The sequence below is a fragment of the Galeopterus variegatus genome, unplaced genomic scaffold (assembly GCF_000696425.1).
Source record: "Galeopterus variegatus unplaced genomic scaffold, G_variegatus-3.0.2 Scaffold2294, whole genome shotgun sequence".
Lineage (NCBI taxonomy): Eukaryota > Metazoa > Chordata > Mammalia > Dermoptera > Cynocephalidae > Galeopterus > Galeopterus variegatus.
This window is the reverse complement of record NW_007728405.1, coordinates 70,326-89,852: the sequence shown is the minus strand read 5'-3', so window position 1 is coordinate 89,852 and position 19,527 is coordinate 70,326. Positions and strand designations below refer to the sequence as shown.

The 19,527-nt window shown below is 41.8% G+C and overlaps 2 protein-coding genes across 2 annotated transcripts in view; one reads left to right on the top strand and one right to left on the bottom strand.

Moving 5' to 3' along the window:
* IFT80 (intraflagellar transport 80) overlaps positions 1-15,957 on the bottom strand; it is a 124,691-nt gene extending 108,734 nt beyond the window's left edge. Inside the window, exon 1 of the mRNA XM_008581208.1 lies at positions 15,870-15,957. The gene's annotated coding sequence lies outside the window, so the exon portion shown is untranslated. The remainder of the gene's footprint in view (positions 1-15,869) is intronic.
* A 1,620-nt stretch (positions 15,958-17,577) lies between these two features.
* SMC4 (structural maintenance of chromosomes 4) overlaps positions 17,578-19,527 on the top strand; it is a 32,651-nt gene continuing 30,701 nt past the window's right edge. Inside the window, exons 1-3 of the mRNA XM_008581209.1 lie at positions 17,578-17,727; positions 18,638-18,816; positions 19,332-19,523. Coding sequence (XP_008579431.1) covers positions 17,595-17,727; positions 18,638-18,816; positions 19,332-19,523 — 504 coding nt within the window. The 5' untranslated portion in view covers positions 17,578-17,594. The remainder of the gene's footprint in view (positions 17,728-18,637; positions 18,817-19,331; positions 19,524-19,527) is intronic.

The window sequence follows — 19,527 nt, the reverse complement described above, 5'->3', positions numbered from 1 at the left end:
CAGCCCAAACGTCCATCATCGGATGAGTGGATACGGAAAATGTGGTATATCTACACAATGGATACTACTCAGCTATAAAAAAGAATGAAATACTGCCATTTGCAACAACGTGGATGGACTTTGAGAGAATTATATTAAGTGAAACAAGTCAGGCACAGAAAGAGAAATACTACATGTTCTCACTTATTGATGGGAGATAAAAATAAATAAATAAATTCACACACACACCAAAAAAAACCGGGGGGGAGAAGAAGACATAATAATTACAATTCCTTGAAGTTGACACGACAAGCATACAGAAAGGACCTTGCTGGGTGGGAGGGGGAAGAGGGAGGAGGAAGGAAGGTTTCAGTAATGGGCCACAATAATCAACTACATTGTATATCGACAAATTTTTTTAAAAAAAGAGAGAGATAACATTTAGGGGCCAGTCCGTGGCTCACTTGGGAGAGTGTGTTGCTGATAACATCAAAGCCACTGGTTCGGATCCCTACATAGGGATGGCCGGTTGGCTTACTTGGGAGAGGGTGGTACAGACAACACCAAGTCAAGGGTTAAAATCCCCTTACCAGTCATCTTTAAAAAAAAGGGATAACATTTTACAAAATTCTGCTTTTTTTACAATAATTCTAATTTACTCAGCTTATAAAGATTTTAAAAGAAAGGCAGATAAAGTGCTGCTTCTGGAAATGATGAACAACACAATAGATAAAAAATATATACCTGAATGCTTGAAAAAGTTTATTGAAAAATGGAATTGAAAGATAATACCAATATTTCCATGAACTTTTTGAAGTGCCCTTATATATAAAAATTTAATATACTATTAACAATCAGAAACTTAAGATCTTTGGCAAAAGCATTATGTATTCTACATTAGAAAACCTCAGACTGCTGAAAAATCCCCTATAAATTGTAAAGGCAGTATGATTTTTATAAGAAAATGATCACCACCCATTCAGAAACGTGGTGCCAAGGAATCAGAGAAAGAGGATGGAGGCATCCTAACACCGGGAAGATTCTCCCTTGCTCAGGAAGATCTTGCCTGTACATCCCCTTTAGCTGAGATCATCTGCATGGATGATACGTGCATTTTGACATGGGATTGAAGAGAGGAGGAATAAGAGGAAAGTATATTAGAACACAGCCAATTCAGGGAAGTCCAGAGCGGTCTGAATACTGCATTAAGGCATTATTACCTGCCCAAAGGCATTGGTCACAGAGGATCTGACTAACCAGTGGTATTGGGGCGGGGTGGAGGGTGAGGGGTTGGATAACAGAAAAAATATGTTGAGGGTATAGATAACTTTGCAACTTTATACAGGGAGCATGTAGCAACTATGCCTTTGCTACAAAGCTACTAAAAATCATTTATAAGTTGCCTTTGATCCAGTGTGGGTCAACACTTATGATGCTTGAAAGGTAAAAACGTGCCCAGCAAAACCTGACAGTCCAACCACTAAAATATACTCCAAATCTGGTCACTTCTCAGCACCTCCATCATAGTCCAAAGCCACCATAATCTCCTGTCTCAATTATTGCAATAGCCCCAGAACTGATCTTCCTTCTCCTACACTTGGCTCTTCAAACTCTTCTACATATACCAGCCAGTAATCCTTTTAAAGCTAACAGAACATGAAGGCCTGTATGGCTAAAACAGAGTGAGTGAAGGGACTAGCAGACTAAATTAGGGAAGGAGAGAGAGGACACAGATCACGTAGGGCTGGGGGTTATGAACAAAGGAATGATATGATCTGACTTACATTTTTAAATGGTCTCTATGGCTGGTATGCAAAACAGATGTCAGAAGGAAAGATGAATAAGAAGCAGGGAGGTCAGTTAGGATTTCAATAATCCAGAAGAGAGATGAAAGCAGCTTGGATGAGGAAGGACAAGGAAGGCAAGAGTACAAGTGGTATAAAGTGGTCATATTCTGAATATACTTTGAAGGAAGATATCACATGATTTGCTGATGAACTGCACTTAAGAGAAAGAGTAGTTGCTTTCCTTCCCTACTTTTCTTTCCTTCCTTCAATCCTTCCTTACTTCTTTCTTTTCTTTCTTTCGTTCCTTTCTTTCTTTCATTCCTTTCTTTCTTTTCTTTCTCTTTCTTTCCTTCTTTCTTTTATTCCTTCTTTCCTTCTTTCCATCTTTCTTTCTCTCCTTCTTTCTATCCTTTCCTTCCTTTCTTTCTTCTTTCCTTCTTCCTTCCTTTCTTTTTTTCTTTCTTTTTCTTTCTCTTTCTTTTCTTTATTGGGAGCCCTGGGGGACATCAGGCCAGGAGAGCCCTTACTGGAAGGCCAGGCTAGGCCAGGCCAGAACAGGGGGCTAGTTAGAGGCAGGTCAGTGCAGACCAGGGGGAACTAGGGGGGGCTCTTTTCTTCCTTCCTTCCTTCCTGCCTGCCTTTTCTTTCTTTCTTTCCTTCCTTGCATCTGTCTTTCTTCATTTTTTTCTTTGGGGGCTCTTCTTTTTTTCTTTCTGTCTTTCCTTCATTCCTTCTTTCCTTTCCTTCTTTCTTTGGGGTCTGTTTCTCTCTCTCTCTCTCCTTTCTTTCTATGTTTCCTTTTTTCTTCTCATCCACCTATGTCCCTCCTGGTCTGCCCTGCCACTAACAGGCAGGAGGCCCTGGCCTGACCTCCCCTTGGGCCCCCAAGAGAGAAAGAAAGCCCCCCATGGGCCCCTCAGGCTGGCCTGCCTCTGAGAGACACCCTGGTCTCACTTGTCCTGTCCTGCCATTAACGGTGCCCCTGGACTTTCCTGGCCTGCCACTAACAGTCCCTGGCCTGGCCTGCTATGGGCCCCACTGCCACTATGGGTGAGCCTGACCAGGTGTAGAGAAGAGACCCACTGGTTGGACCTGACTAAGGTCTGTCCTGGCCTGGCCTGGCCTGCCTGTAAGAGACCCACAGGTCAGGCCATTCCAGTCCAGGGAGTCTCTTGCACGCAGGCAGGCGAGGCCAGGGGGGCCATAGCAACATGCAGGCCAAGGGGGCCATGGGCCAGGCCATTCAAAGAGGGCCCTTAGTAGCAGGGAAAGCCATGGCAGGTGATCTCTTAGAGGCAAGCCAAGGAGCTCTTAGCACCAAGACAGGCCAACGTGGCCCAGGGACAGGCCTGTCAATTGGGGCACTTAGTTGCAGTGGTGGCCTTAGTGGCAGGGTGGCCCTTATGGCTGTGGTCTGCTAGGGGCAGACCAGTAAAGGGGGGCTGTATTCCAGAACAACCAGTGGGTTCCTTGGGCAGGCCAAGCCAGGCTGGCCCATAGCAGGAGGAAGCCCTTGGCAGCCTAGCAGCCAGGGCAGCCCTTAGTGGCAGGTGAGGACACAGGGGCCCTAGGGTCAGTCCAGGCCATGGGAGCACTTAGTGGAAGGCAAAGCCTGGCGGGGTGTACGTGTAGCACCAGGCCAGGACAGAGGTGGCCCATAGTGCTGGGCCAGTACAGGCCAGAAGGGCCCTGGGGACAGCCCAGGAGATGTCAGGGGGTCCTTGGCTCTGAACCAGGCTGGGCCAGGCCAGCAGTGTCCTAGTGACAGCCCAGGCCAGGCTAGGGAAGCTGTTGGGGCAGGCCAGGCAGGGCCAGGGCTTCCCTACGAGCAGGCCATGTCAGGTTAGCGGGCACTTGGGGTAGGCCTGCCTGGCCAGGGGAGCCATAATGGCAGGCCAGCTCATCCAATAGGGTCCTTAGTCACAGGCCGGGGCAGGGGACCTTAGGGACAGGCAAGACCACTGGGCCTCTTGGTGTCAGGCCAGGCCAGGGAGGCCCTTATCATAAGGGGGGCTGTTAGTAGCAAGGGGGCTCAGAATAGTATTGGAGGCCCTTAGTGCCAAGTATTCTGTTATAGCCACAGAAAATTAGTACCAGGAGTGGGCTGTTGCTTGTAACAGACACTTGAAAATGTGGAAATGGCTTCAGAACTGAGTGTTCAGAGTTTGAAGGAGTTTGGACTTCAGAACTGAGTGTTCAGAGTTTGAAGGAGTTTGGAGGACTCAGAAGAAGATGAAATGAGGAGGGAAAGCTTGGAATGTCTTAGAGACTGCTTAATGATGGTGAGCAGAATGCTTATTGAAATATGGACAGTAAGGATCATTTGAAGGAGGTCTCTGATAGAAATAAAGAGTTTATTGGAAACTGGGGCAAAGATCACCCTTGCTGTGAACTGGCCAAGAACTTGGCTGCATTGTGTCCGTGCCCTAGGACTTTGTGGAAGTTGGAACTTAAGAGCTGTGAACCAGAGTATTTTGTGGAAGAAATTTCGAAGCAGCAAAACATGAAGGGAGCTGCATGGCTACTTGTAAGAGCCTGCTCTGAGTTATGGCAGCAACGGCATGACATAAAGCCAGAACTTTGAAGGGAAGCAGAGTGTAATGATTTGGAAAATGTGCAGCCTGGCCATGTGGTAGAGAAGCAGAGAGCATTTTCAGAAGGAAAACTCAATGGTACTAAGATTAACAGAAAAGAATGGGATTATCAAGAGAAGTAGAAAAAGGCCCTGAAGGCATTGCAGAAGGCACTGGGGCCACCTCTTCCATTTCAGGGCCAAAGATCAACAGAGACAAAATTGTCTTGGCGAACTGCTTGAGGAGCCCTCCACGGGCTCACTGCTCAGGGCCACCTTGGGAAACTGCTTCTAGCACCAGCACCCTGGCTGCTTTGGCTGCTCCAGCTGTGGCTAAATTGACCCCCAGCTCTGGTTGGACCCACAGCTTTGGAAAATACAAGCCAGAAGCCTTGGTGCAGTTCACGTGGTATTGGGTCTTCAGGTTCACAGAATGCCTGAGCTCAGAAGGCTTGGCAGCCTCCACCCAGATTTCAAAGGAGGTATGGAAAAGTCTGGGTGCCCAGGGAGAGATCTGTCACCAGACAGAGTCACTGCAGACAGTCTTTGCTAAAGCAATGCCAAGTGGAAACGTAGGGTCGGAGTTTCAGCAGAGAAACTCCATCAGCACCATGTCCAGTAGGGCCATGAGAGCAGGACTGCCATGGAGACCCCAGACCTGTGGAGCTACAGAGTGAGATGACAGCCTGGGATTGCTGAAGTGTGGCCTGCAACCAGGAAAGCCATAGGAGCAGAGCTGCCTGAGGACTTAGGGACCCAACCCCCATACCAGCATGCAGAGAACATGGAACACGGACTCAAGGTAGATGATTCACCATCTTTGAGATTTAATGCCTGCCTTGCTGGATTTTGGACTTGCTCAGAACCCAATACACCTTTCTTTTGGTCTATCTCTCCCTTTTGAAATGGGAGTACATACCCTATGTTTGTCCCACTATTGTATCTTGGAAATAGATAAATTGTATTGATTTCACAGATGGGCCTTTGAACTTTGGACTCTTGAGTTGAAACAAGTTAAGATTGTGGGGATGAAATAACTGTATTTGCATGTGAAAAGGACATGAGTTTTGGGGGTCTGGGCAGACCATGCCCAATTGTATTGATTAAAAATGGTGGTCAGGTGTATGGTTCTGAGGGCTTTAAAAGAAGAGCACATGGGAGTCTGTCTGTCTCTGCTTTCTGTGCTTCCAGCATCTTGCAATGTGAGACCCCTGAGTCACTGTTTTTGGAACCCAGTTCCAAGTATTCTGTTAAAGCAAAAAAAAAAAAAAAAAAAGAGAAAGAGTAGTTAAAAAATGACTCTAAAGTTTCAACAGATAGAATACAGCTGCCATGTATTAAAAAGAGGAAGGCTGAAGAACAGGTTGGAAATCATTATATTTAAAATTCTCTTTTGGAGATATGTTAAGTTTAAGGTGTTTATTAGACATCCTAATGGAGAAGTCAAGGAAAATTTTAATATCTAACTCTGGAGCCAAGGGAGAGGCTGGAGTTGGAGAAATCAATTAAATATTAGTTTGAGAGTTGTTGGTACAAAGATCACATTCAAAGCGATGGGATAAAATGAAATTACCAAGGAGAACATGAAAAGGTGGTAGATTCAATGGCCTGGAAGTCCTACTGAAGTCAGAATTGTCAGCCTTAAGAATCTACAGGAAGTGAACTAGCAAAAACAAGTCAAGGTATTCAGATAATAAGATGCTTAAAACAGATTTTGATAAGGTAGGCAACAACTGTGAAAATGTGTGGCCAAGGTCAAGGAACTGAGAGGCCTGAGAATGAACTGGATTGATTTGTGAACATTTAAATCACTGAGAATAATTGGGCTTACTGGTTAGCTCAATTGGTTAGAGCTCAGTTGGTTAGGTGCTGATATCACCAAGGTCCAGGGTTCAATCGCTGTATTAGTCTGTTTTCGTGCTGCTATAAGAGAATACCTGAGACTGGGTAATTTATAAAGAACAGAGATTTATTTGGCTTACAACTCTGGGACAGCTGCATCTGGCTGCTTCTACTCATGGCTGAAAGCGGCAAGCAGCTGGCAGGTACAAGCAGATCACATGGCAAGAGGAAGCCAGAGAGAGGAGGTGCCAGTGTCTTTTAAACAACCAGCTCTCATGGGAACTAATAAAGCAAGAACTTACTCACTACCCCTACCCCCCAGGGAAAGCATTAAACCATTCATGAGGGATCCGCCCCCATGACCCAAACCGCTCCCAACACTGTCACACTGGGTATCAGATTTCCACATGAGTTTGGGGGGGGGTGGGCCAATAACATCCAAACTCTATCAATCCCTACACTGGCCAGCTGTCCAAAAAAAAAAAAAAAAACCACAAAAAAAATCACTAACAACAAGAATAGTGGTGGAGATAGAAACAGCCAGGTAGATACACTGCCCAACAGTAATGATTACTCATAGTGGTATTGTGAAAAGTAAGTGAGCTATCTAAGGAAGCCATTTTATAACCTCTTATAAAATTTATATAACATCATAGCATAATTGGCAAATAAAAACTTGGAAGAGTAACATTCCCCATGCCATACCATCAAGGCCATGTATAAGAAAGCAACAAGACAGAAGGAGCCAAGATTCTTGACCTTGTGGAGAGTCATATCAGCCCTGTACCATTACTTGGACTTTTAAGTGATAGAAAATCAAGTTTTATCGTATTTAAGTTACAGTCAGTAATGGCTACTCCTAATAATAAACTAATGCAGGAAATTAAGAGTTTTTGAATGTGGAAACTGAGGTAAACAGGGATGTAAGGTGTGCTGGAATAGTCCCAAAAGTCTCTTAAGGAATGGTGGCTAATAAATTAAAGCGTATCCTTCTTTTTGGAACTAGTCTCTTGGGCAGTTAGTAGTGTTGATGCAAGGTTTTGTAAGGGAATAACAGGCAGTCTTGCTAGGAGCACATAGAACTCTATGGGGTTGTTTTTTTCAATCCTGCTAAGGGTGTTAGCATTTACATACTTCAGTAGGCAGAGAAAGGAGTTGCAGAGAGTTATAGAGGTAGTAAAAATATTCATCTCTCCTAATATCCCCCACCTTAAACAGTGTGCTCAGTCCTTGTACCTTTTCTGTACCTATACTCACTGCCATGGTGAACTCACCCAGTTTCATGATTTAATATAAATTTAAATATATTCACTACATAGTACCAATTCCCAATTTCATCTCTCCAATTCACACCTCTCCATGGAACACAGACTTTTATACCTAACTATTTGACAACTTTATTTGAATGTCTAACAGATATCCCAAACTTAACAGGATGCAAACCAAATGCCGGATCTTCCCTCCAACTTGGCTCCTCCCACAGTCTTAACCATCTCAGTAAACGGCAATTCCATTCTTCCAGAATTATTACTGACTCTTCTCTCACATCCCAAATCCAAGTTGTAAAAAAAGAAATTTTGGGCTCTATCTTCAAAATATGTGACTTTTCACCACACCCACTGCTATGGCCCCACTCAAATGTGCCATCGTCTGTCAACCAGAATTACTACAATAGCCTACTAATTGGTTTGCTAGCTCCACAATCTATGCTTATCACAGCAGCCAACATGACTATTTTAAATTCGACCATGGCACTTTTCTGTTCAAAACTCTCCGATAACTTCCTTTCTCAGACTTAAAATTTTTACAATGATGTCCAAGGCCCTTATTGATCTGGACTCCCATTGCGATGATTAATATGTCAACTTGGCTAGAATACGGTGCCCAGTTGTTTGGGCAAACACTAGTCTAAATGTTGCTGTAAAGGTATTTTTCGTAGGTGATTAACATTTACAATCAGTTGACTTTAAATAAAGCATATTCCTGCATAATGTTGATGGGCTTCATCCAATCAGGTGAAGGCCTTAAGAGCACAGATTTAAGGTTTCCCAAAGAAGAAGGCATTCTGCCTCCAGACTACAACACAGAAATTCTTCCTGAGTTTCCATCCTTCAGACTGAAAACTGCAACATCAACTCTTATCTGAATTTTCAACCTCCTAGACAGCATTGCCCTATGGATTTCAGATTTGCCAGGCCCCACAGTCATGTGAGCCAAATCCTTAAACTCTCTCTGTAGACAGAGAGATAGATTATCAATATATCTAGATCTATCTATAGGGGATATTTATCTATATAATCCCATATATCTATAGGATATAGAACATATAGTATATCTATAGGATACAATATATGTATATTATATACGTATATAATCCTATAGATGTATACGTATATAATATACATATACATATACACATCCCCTATTGGTTCTGTTTCTCTGGAGAGCCTTGACTAATACACCCATTATTTCTCTGACCTCATGTCCTGTTTCTCTTCACTTTCACTCAAACAGCTCCAACCACACTGGCTTCTGTGTTTTTCTTCCAACAATATTAAGCATACTCCTGCCTCAGGGCCTTTATACTTATTGTACTCTTTGCCTGGAATTCCTTCCCTCAGATAGTAGCATGACTTTACTCCCCATTCCTCCTATATCTTTGCCCAAAAGTCTCCTTCTCAGTAAAGCCTTTCCTGTATGCCCTATTTAAGTCCATCTGTCATACTATATATTTTACTTACTGTTGCCCTTCCTAAAATGTAATTTCCATGATGGCAGAAATTTTTGTCTGTTTTATTCACTCTTATATCTCCCTGCAACTGGAACCTTACAATAAGTACAAATAAGTAAATATTTGTCCAATGAGTGAATGGAGAAAAAATGAAGCCAGCAGGCAGAACTCATAAGTGTACAGGTTAAAGGTATATAACTGTAGATAGATAGGTACAGTGTATGCGTGTGTGTCTATAAATGTATAAAGAGTAGAGGTTAAAGGAAAGAAACAGAGCAGTAGCTATGAATAACTTAAATTAGGGTAGACTTCAGTATGTTTGGAGGCAAAGGACAAAGAACCAGCAGACAGGGATAGATTGGCAATACCACAGAAACAGAGGATAACTAAGAGAGCATAGTCCCCTTCAAAGTCATTGGATCAAGGCCCTGATGATGGGGTACTTCTATTTTTAAAAACTTACAGATTGACAATTCATAGAAACATAAATACAGATGGTTAATGGGCAATCAAAAACACGAAACAATGCCCGATCTCTATTATAAAGAAATGAAAATTAAAACAACTAGATACCATTTTTCTCTTATCAGAGTAGTCAAATGCAAAATACCCAGAAACCAATGGTGGTGTACAGAAAAACAGATACTCCCATACATTATCAAAGGGTAGGTAAATTTGTGCTGCCTTTCCTATGTTTGGGGAATTCCCTACCTTATGAGTCCTTCTTCCCAGTATATAAAAAAAAAACAAATTATTTCCTCTCTAAGCCTCCTTACACCTGGGACACAGGCAAATAACTTAGGCCAATCTTATATCTGTGCCATATTTTGAATAAGAAGCTACTGACTCAAAGAAGAAGCTACTATATAAGGAATCTATTCTGGGAAGAATTCCTAATCATAGGAACTTATCATATACACATGAATGTACCCCAAACATACACATCTGTTCATTACAGAACTTTGTATAAACTATCAAAAACTAGAAATTCAAATGTTCATCATAGATTATACACCCCTGTTTGGATATATTCGTTTATAATAAAACAGAATTAGCACTAAGAAAGCAGAATTAAGAATTAGACCTCAGCATTATGCTAACTGAAATAAGCCAGTCAAAAAAGGACAAATATCATATGATTCCACTTACATGAAGTACCTAGAATAGTCAAATTCATAAAGACAAAAAGTAGAATGGTGGCTGTCAGCGGCTAGAGGGAATGGGGAGTTATTTTTTAATGGGTACAGAGTATCAGTTTTGCAAAATGAAAAGAGTTATGTGGATGAATGGATGAGGTGACAGCATAACATGATTTGTACACTTAAAAATGGTAAAGATGGTTTTAAAAAAAGAAAAAAGAATTAGATTTAAGAAACAAAACCAAATAGAACATATATGTATCAAAACGTTAGATTGTACCCCATAAGCAATTACAATGTGTCAATTTAAATAAATAAATAAGACAAAACTAAGAGGTAAAAGCACTAACAAGAAAAACTTCAGGTGGGAAACAGGGAAGGCATGACTTGCCAAGAAGAAAAACCTCAAGCAGTGAACAAGAATATAAAGGACAGATAAGAAATGCAAGAGCTAGATCATAAGCATACTTATACTAAGTCCTGTTTGGGTTATTTGCATATTGGCTAGCCCTAGAGTGCTGATATTAATAGAGATAGCTGGCTTGCTTTGCTGGCTTACTACCCAAGGCTCTGTTTTTTAAAAAGTGCAGTTTTATCAACGGTTTCCTAAGTTGACAGCCCTGATCAGACTCCTTATCTCTTCTTCAGTAAAGAAAGCAGAGAGAGAGAGACAGATATTTAACACAGATTGGTCCCATCATAGAACCACCTAGAGACTAGGGCAAAGATTTCTTGCACGGCGGGGAAGAAAGAGAGGCAGGCTCACAATTTCCAGGCAGAGACTCAAAGACATAACAACCAAAGGAAACAGGCTTGTGAATGGCAGTGTAATTCAATTAGAAAAGACCTCCAACCCCACCCCACCCCAATTCCTGTATGCATTTGCTGAAGCATATGTGTAAGCTGTGGCATTTATCTTTCTTTGCAATTCTAACTATGATTAATAGCCATACTTGAGTATCATTCTTATTGGCTATATTTATATTCTTTTGCAGGATGGCCTAATAAATTCTAACCAATAGACCACATGATTCACAAATTTTAAAATACGTAGTCACCTTTAATTCATGCTTTTAATTCAACTAGCATAGAATAATCATATAAAATCGATATACTAGCATGCTGTGCAACAGTTTAAAAAATGAAATAAATCTATAGGTGTTGATATAAAAAGCTGTCTATACTATGTAAATGACAAAAGCAAGGTATACAGCAATATTTTATAATTCAATCCCTTTTGTGTAAATAAAAAGTGATATATATTTAAGGTGGTGGGTACTAAAACATTTTTCTGGGAAGATATGCAAGAAAATAATTGACACCTTCGTGAGGGTGAGGGCCCTGAGATGAGAAGGGAAGCTTTTAATTATCATTTTATATGTGTCTGTACTGTTTAAAGTTTTTACTATGTTCATAGTATTTTACTCATCTATTTGTATATTTAATCTTTAGCTGAGTGACAGGATTATGACCCAATTGTGTTTTCCTTTTTATACATTTCTGTATTAAAAAAAAATGATAATAAATGATATTTCATATAAATATTTTAAAATAAATAAATGATATCAATAAATGGTATTTTTTCTCTGCACCATTCTCTGCTCTTGACCCTCTTCTTATTGAAACTCTCACCTAGTTTATCTTCCTGATACTGTACTTTGTTTTCTTTCTTATGTAAACTGGGGCTAATTATACCTCCTTCACAAGTTGCTTATGATGATTAAACAGATGAAGCATGTAAAATGTCCAGGAGAGTCTCTGACCCATAGTAAGCACTTAGTTATTGTTAGCTATTTGTAGTGAAAATTGTTGTTTTTGTCACCCTGCATATATTCACCCTTTTCCTACCTAAAGGAATTTCTCTTTGGAACAACCGCTTCCACACTCAGCCTATGTGGCTTGAGTAGAGCCAGGCCTTAACCCAATTAGAGCATTCCATTCTCTCTGCACCGAGACTGTTTCACTGGTGGCCCAGGACTTTTATTCAAATAAATGACAGGGAAGAAAAACTCTCCTTAACCCCGGTCTTCAATTTTGAGGATTTGAGGCTGGAGTTACTGTGGCTATCTTACTATAACCAGAGGAGTGCCTGGAGGAGCAAGAAGCCACCATGTGGAGCCTGAAAATAATGCCAAGACAATGGAATGCAAAGAAAGAAACCAAATCCTGGTGTCTTTGCTTGAACTCTGAATCCAGTTACAGTCACCTGAATTTTTAGTTATGGGAGACATTTTCTTTTCTCAGGACAATTTGGATTGGGTTGTCTGTCACTTGTAATCTAGGGGGTCAGCCCACTTTAGACATTACTGTAATTATTTCTTCTTCCTAGATTCTAAAAGTCGACATTTCCTCAATATCCTTGGTCTGATGCTATCCTCTCTCTACTCACACCCCTGAAAACCTAATCTATTTTTAGTGTTTCAACTATTCTTCTAACACTATCCCATCCTATTTTCTCTCTATGCTATATTCTCTACATCCACTGCCTGTTGAATATATCTTTCCATAATTCCAATGTATAGGAACGAAAACATACTCATCTGTTAAAATAATATTTCAAAAAAACAACTGTTCTGCTTCCTAGCTTCCTGGGTCTTCTTGTAATAAGTTAGGTGAGAGTTTCAATAAGATAAGGTACTAGGGGGCTTATGTCATCAAGAAGTATATCTGTACTGTACCTATACCCAATTTATTAATCTTGAACAATATTCTCTAAATATTCATAATTACTTACATAAATTCATGTTTATTCATTTTGATTTATTAGTTAATATCTACTTTATCTAAATGTTTATAACTACAAACTTAATCTTTTTAAACATACACTCATAAATCGAATTTATCAACTTTTTGAAAAGTTGTGACCAAATAAATTGGCTTTCTGAAGTGTTGTAATCACATTAGAAGGCAGACAAAATACATATTATTATAATGATAACAAAACTAAATCGTGAACTTAAACAGTTGCAAATGAAAATTTTAATTCCAATTCTAATTTTTCTCTTTGAACTTATTCTTATTTCTTCCTATAGGGTATAATTATACTTTTCTAATGTAAAAGGTGAAGCTTCCCTTCTCAGACTGCCTGAAACTGCAGATGATTGTTGGTAGATGATTTTAGAGTAGGAAGGTGAGACTTAGTTATACTTTCCAAAATAATTATAATCTAGTCCTTCCAGATGGACCAACTCCTCTTTATAAGCAGATTGTTAATTTCATGAGCAATGTCCAAATTACTGCCAACAATCAACCAAAAGTCAGGCCGGTCCATGGCTGACTCGGGAGAGTGTGGTGCTGATAACACCAAGGCCACAGATTCGGATCCCATATAGGGATGGCGATCCCATATAGGGATGGCATCCCATATAGGGATGGCATCCCATATAGGGATGGCATCCCATATAGGGATGGCATCCCATATAGGGATGGCATCCCATATAGGGATGGCATCCCATATAGGGATGGCATCCCATATAGGGATGGCCGGTTAGCTCACTGGGTGAGCATGGTGCTGACAACACCAAGTCAAGGGTTAAGATCCCCTTACTGGTCATCTTTAAAAAAAAAAAAAATCAACCAAAAGTCATTATTTCTTGTGACCTTAATATCTTCTCAAAAATTACACTTATTCTGAGTGTCTCATTTTCATACTATATATAAATCCCCAAATTTAAGTCTACTCTGTAGCTTCTTGTTATGTATATTTTTTCATCATACAACCTAGTTTAAGCCTGTTTTGAAAATATTTGTTCTGGTTGGAGCATGATTAGATTCGATTAAATTTAAAGCCATCAGTCAGTTTATTGATTTATTGAAATTACATTTCTTTCTCATCAGTCACTAAGACCTTCCATATTGACAGCAGTCATCTAAGACAGTAAAACTAGGATTTATCTGTGACTTCTCGTTCTTCCTGTCCCCTCATCAGTAATTCAAGGATTCACAAAGAATAGTATCTGACTGACTTTAAGAGTTTATATTCGTGACAATCAATATCTACCAAAGCTCTCAATTTTTCTCCCCAAATGATTCTGGGTTTTTTTCCATTTACTCTGTGGGCACTTCTCGCATACAACATGGAAGACTGTACAGTAACAATCTAACTAAAGCCATGACTGATTTCAGTCTCTTTCCCCTTTAACACGTCCCATATAACTACTGTAAATTATTCTTCCTCTTTTAATCAAGTCATTCCTTGGCTCAAGATTTTTCTAACAGCTGTTTCCTCTATATCATATCCAACATCTTAGACTTTTTCTAACAGCTGTTTCCTCTAGATCATATCTAACATCCTAGACTTGATTTTCAATCCTTCCAAAGCTACCCTTCCTCTAACTTGACATCCCATTATTCATCATATTCATTAGGATATGTATGAGTACATATCTTAATAAGGTCAATGCCATAAACACAGCAATATCAAATGTTTATAGGATGTGTGCTAGATGAACAATTATAAACGATCCTATGAGGTATTATATGCTGGTTTAATAAACACTCTCAGAGACTGATAAATTGAGTAAACTATCCAAGCATAAAGCTTAAAAATGATGGAATCTGTGACTCTGTTTTCTATGTTATATCTTTCTATGACCTTGTGCTCTATCCCCACATTCACCATTCAATTTTGTCTAGTCTTTGCTTTTTTCATAGTTGATATCTCTCCAACTGAGGTTTTGGAGTTTTTTACAACCTTTGAAAATGCAAATGATTCCAGAAGCCCTCAAAGAGAATCCTTATATCTTCCAAGTATGCCTACCAGCCAAAAAGAAAATTTTTCAATCACCTTTATTTTCTGTAGTTGTCATTTAAAAACAATAATTCTTTTTATCAACTTCAGATATAAAGGTATATGGTAATATGGAGTCAATGCTTATTCAAACCACACCAGTCTCCCAACCCCACCAAACTCTCACACTTGGGAGCAGTGTCCTCTCCACCCCTTTTTGATAATCACTGAACAGGACATCTAAATCTTCCTCAGGGCAAGAGCCATAATATATTTACAGTGGCAGTGCAAATTCATTCATAAAGCAGATTGGTTCTTTAGTATGCCAGGCCTTAAAAAGACTGGTAGTAGTTCTTAATGTCAAGTACATAAGAGTTGATTAACAAATACTGGAAGTAATCAAATCTTTAACATTGTGGGAGATTAGGACCAAGTTTGAGATCTGATGAAAGTAGTTAAAATAACTCCCCAGGAAAATGCACAAACACAGAATTTTGTATACAATTTCAGGGGAGTTAACTCTGAAGGCCAGTCACCTACCACCAGATCCAGAGTCCAGGTTAAAAACCCACTAACAAAACCAAGTTCTCTGGAACAGGAATCGTCAAACTTGCTTAATAATCCCGATTATGCCTTGCACAGTGCAATGTATACAAAGCTGCTTAAGAAAGATTTACTGATCGATAATTTCCTCATAAAGAAAACCAGATGACACCGGCAAATCGTTTCTTCCATTACGGAGCTCTTTAGTCAAATGATTTCAAAAAGTCCGAAACCCCGTTTTACTAGTGACACTAATGACCTAACACCAGTAACTCGAAAGTCATAATTTTTCTATTCACATGTGGGCTACACGATCATTCACTAATCCAGTTCTTCTTTTCTCCTTGTTTTCCCTCTTTCTATTACCTTCAAAGACAGGGCTTTCTCCTTCGCAACCCAAAAGCTACACCAGAGCTCCACCGCCCCCGGGGCAGAAAATAACTGATGCTCCAAGAAGCACACACCCACAAAGCAGGAAAGGTGGGATCCAATAACGGTACAACTTCCAAACCCTTCCCTCACCACGTCCGGAGGTGAAGACACTTACCTCAAGTTCCAGGTAAGCAGTGGAGATTGCTCTCACAGAGACAAGACCGGTTACTAAGAAACCTCCCGACCTCCCAGTCACCATAGCGACTTGTAAGAGCTACGATCACTCCCTGTTCCCGCGATACTTTCCAGCGGCGCGTCACCAGTGCGGGCCCGAGGCCCCGCCCCCCAGCGAGCCCGCCCTCGTCTCAAAGGGCATTATTAGATAACTGAGCCCCGCCTCCAGCTGTGGGCGGAACCCAATTCTATTTTTTCCTCTTTTTCAAAACTCGCCAGATTGTTTTTCAAATATTTCTAATAACAGTGCCGCTTCTGTAAACCCACCCTTTCCTCGCTCTTGTTTTTCGCTTGTAGAAACTCCCCCTGCCAACTAGGTCCCGCCAGGAGCTCGCGCATGCGCGACCAGAAAATGGCGGTGGTAATCGCCGCACTTTTTTTCAAATAAGTGGATCCCAGAAATCATTGCGCGCATTTGTAACGAATTTCCGTTCGAGTTTGTATTTTAGGCGCCATTTTCGAGTGAAGGACCCGGAGCCGAAACACCGGTAGGAGCTGGGGTGGGGGGGGGGAGGTTATACAACCGTTTCCAGCCTTGGTCGGAGTGGACTGTCCCGCAGGTAAGGAACTTCTTTTCCTGATCAGGTTGTCACAGTCTTACTTCCTGCCCTGTCCGCGGGCGCCTGGAAAGTCGAGGCCTTAAACTAGAGCCGCGGAGTCCGGGCTGAGGCTGCCTCCGGCAGATTTCTCTCGCTGTCACCCCTCCCCCCTCGACCGCTCCCCTGCGGCCCTGGCTCCCGCGCGCTTCTCCCGGGCGCCACTTCTCTGAGCTATTTCAGCGTCTCTTCGGGAGTCTCCAAGCCTCTTCTCAAAAATCATGATCTCTCAGGGAAAGGGCGTTTCCCCCTGTCCCTCTCTCCTCTCCCGAGGGACTGATCACCGGGTCTGAGCCTTTTCTGCTGACCTTTCATAGTTTACTGTCCAACCGGACCCCGTCCCGGGCCTCGGACAGACGAAACCCCTCTGCCACCTCAAAGTGATTTAACCGGAGCAGGCGCTGCCGGCGTCCGATTTGGAAGTCGTTAGTGGTCAATCCCAGCCTTCGGCCGCGCTTCCCGGTTGGGCTGTGGACAGGAGCCCTCGAATCCCCCGGGCAGTCAACGGCGCCAAGAGCTAAATGGCGGGGAGAGGAAAGTGGGCGGCGAGTCGCCCGTTAGGCTTCGCTACTCTAGAAAGTTGATAGCCGCGCAGACCTGAAGCTAACACGACCTCGTCTCTGTGGAAGTCAGCGCGCTTGCATCCCTAGCCCCGAGGGCGTGGGGATGGCAGTAAATGTCGGCGTGTGGGAGTCACCCCTTCGTTTAGAAATACCTTAGAGAGTATTCTTACATACTTAATCTACGGGGAAGTGGGGGTTAAAAAAAATGAAAAGGACCTGAGCAGTCGCTCAGTCTCGATTCCCAGGCACGTCTAGGTTTTCCCACTTAGGTCTTGTTAACGAAACCAGTCCCGCCTGCTTGTCACTTAGGGTTTTTTGCGGCTCTTTTCCCGAGGACCCGCTGCCTCTGAGCGGGGTTTTAAAACGGGGCGCTCGGACACAGGTGGACCGAGGTTGCCCGAGTGGGGCGGCAGTAACGGGTAGGTTGCGGGCTTGAGCCCGTCCTGCCGTGGGGGCCGGCGGCCGGTGGGCTGACTTGCCCCTGGCTCTCCCCCGGTTCCAGCGACCATGCCCCGTAAAGGCACTCAGCCCTCCACGGCCCGGCGAAAAGAGGAAGGGCCGTCCCCGGACCGCTCCAGCAGCAGCGACGGAGAGCCTGAGCCGCGGTCGGGCCGCGCAGAGAGCCTAGCTGCCGCCGCAGGTGAGTGACCTGCTGCAACCCGGCAAGAACGCGCGCTGGGGAACCCGGGTGCGTCCGCTCCTTAGACGAGAGTGCCCGGGGTTATTGGGCGCGGACGAGAAGCTCTGGGATTGCGTGTGAAGTCCAGTGTCGGTCCGGTAGAGCAATTCAGGAAAGCCATTTGGCGATTTTCAGAGGTAGTGTTCGCTGTAACGGTGCTGGAGGGGCTGGGGGTGAGCACATGCTTTAGTTGTGAATATTTGTTTGTGGTCTTTTGGATTAGTACAGACATCTTTATTTTATTTCCGCTGAAATTGGCACGGTCAGCCAAGCACTAGTGGACTTTTTTCGTACAGAATTGAAGTGACTGTAGGAAAGTGATGAAAAGTTGCCTGACCCTAACATCACCTCTATAGTCTTAGAGTGCCTTTAACGAGAAGGTAATCATTTGAAACTACTATAGCTTTTGTGAGTCCAGGAATTGCGTGACATGAAAGCCCTGTGACAGTGTCGCTGAAGCTCGTGAGTTTCCAAAGTCAAGGTTCCAGGTGCTCAGAGATACGGAGAGAGTTGGATCTAAAGCTTCACAATTTAACCTCCTGTTTAGCTAGGTAGCAGAGAATCCGTTTGTTGAGGTTTTCCCGGATTTACTTTATGATGTAGTGGTATTTTTGTGTGTGTGACAGTTGGCATTTCTTTCAAGTATTTCTTTTTTAATAAAACCAGACTGAAAGATTAGATTCTCATCCCTGTGAGTTTAGGGTAATTCTGTATTTAAGTGGAAGATATAGATTCCCAGGTTTCATAAATAACATCCCTCCACCTCAATTTTCTTAAAGATTAGCACGCAGTAGTCCCCCAAACTTATTGAACTAAAGTATAAAGTAGGTGTTTTAGGGTTTTTGTTTTTTTTTTTTTTTTGCCTTTTTAGAGACTCCAAGTGAGGAACTTGATAATAGAAGTTTAGAAGAGATTTTGAGTAGCATTCCTCCTCCCCCGCCTCCAGCAATGACCAATGAAGCTGGAGCTCCTCGGCTTATGATAACTCATATTGTAAACCAGAACTTCAAGTCCTATGCTGGGGAAAAAATTCTGGGACCTTTCCATAAGGTATTTGTCCATTTAAAATAGCTATTGTAAGATAATACATCTTTGATACAGTATATTTTAATTTTGTAACTATCCTGATTCTCCATCTGTCTCTCTAACGCATACACGGTATGTTCCTATGATCTTAACAACTGAAATTAGCTTTTGTGTATCTGATTATCTTTGGTACCTATTTATCTACAAAGTTTTCCTCATTGAATGGAATCGGTGAGTGTTTTTCTTTGAAGTATTTTCCCTCTAACTGTTAGAATGAATTTTTTTTTTAAGTCTTGGTTAGAATTAGATCTTGGTCTTATTTAAGATGTTGAAGCTTGTGATAGAGGAGAGCATGATGTAAGAAAACTTAAGTTGTGTATCTTCTAGCGATGAAAACTTTTAAATGCTTGTAGTTTTTACTGCACGTAAAAAAATCAAGCAGTTTAAGTTAAAATTGGTAGTATTAGTATGACCTTTTAAAAACTTTTTTCCTTTCTTTTTTTTTTTTTTTTTTTTTTTTTTTTTTTTCTTTCGTGCAGCGCTTTTCCTGTATTATTGGGCCAAATGGTAGTGGCAAAAGCAATGTTATTGATTCCATGCTTTTTGTGTTTGGTTATCGAGCACAAAAAATAAGGTCTAAGAAACTCTCGGTACTAATACATAATTCTGATGAACACAAGGATATTCAGAGTTGTACTGTAGAAGTTCATTTTCAAAAGATAATTGACAAGGTAA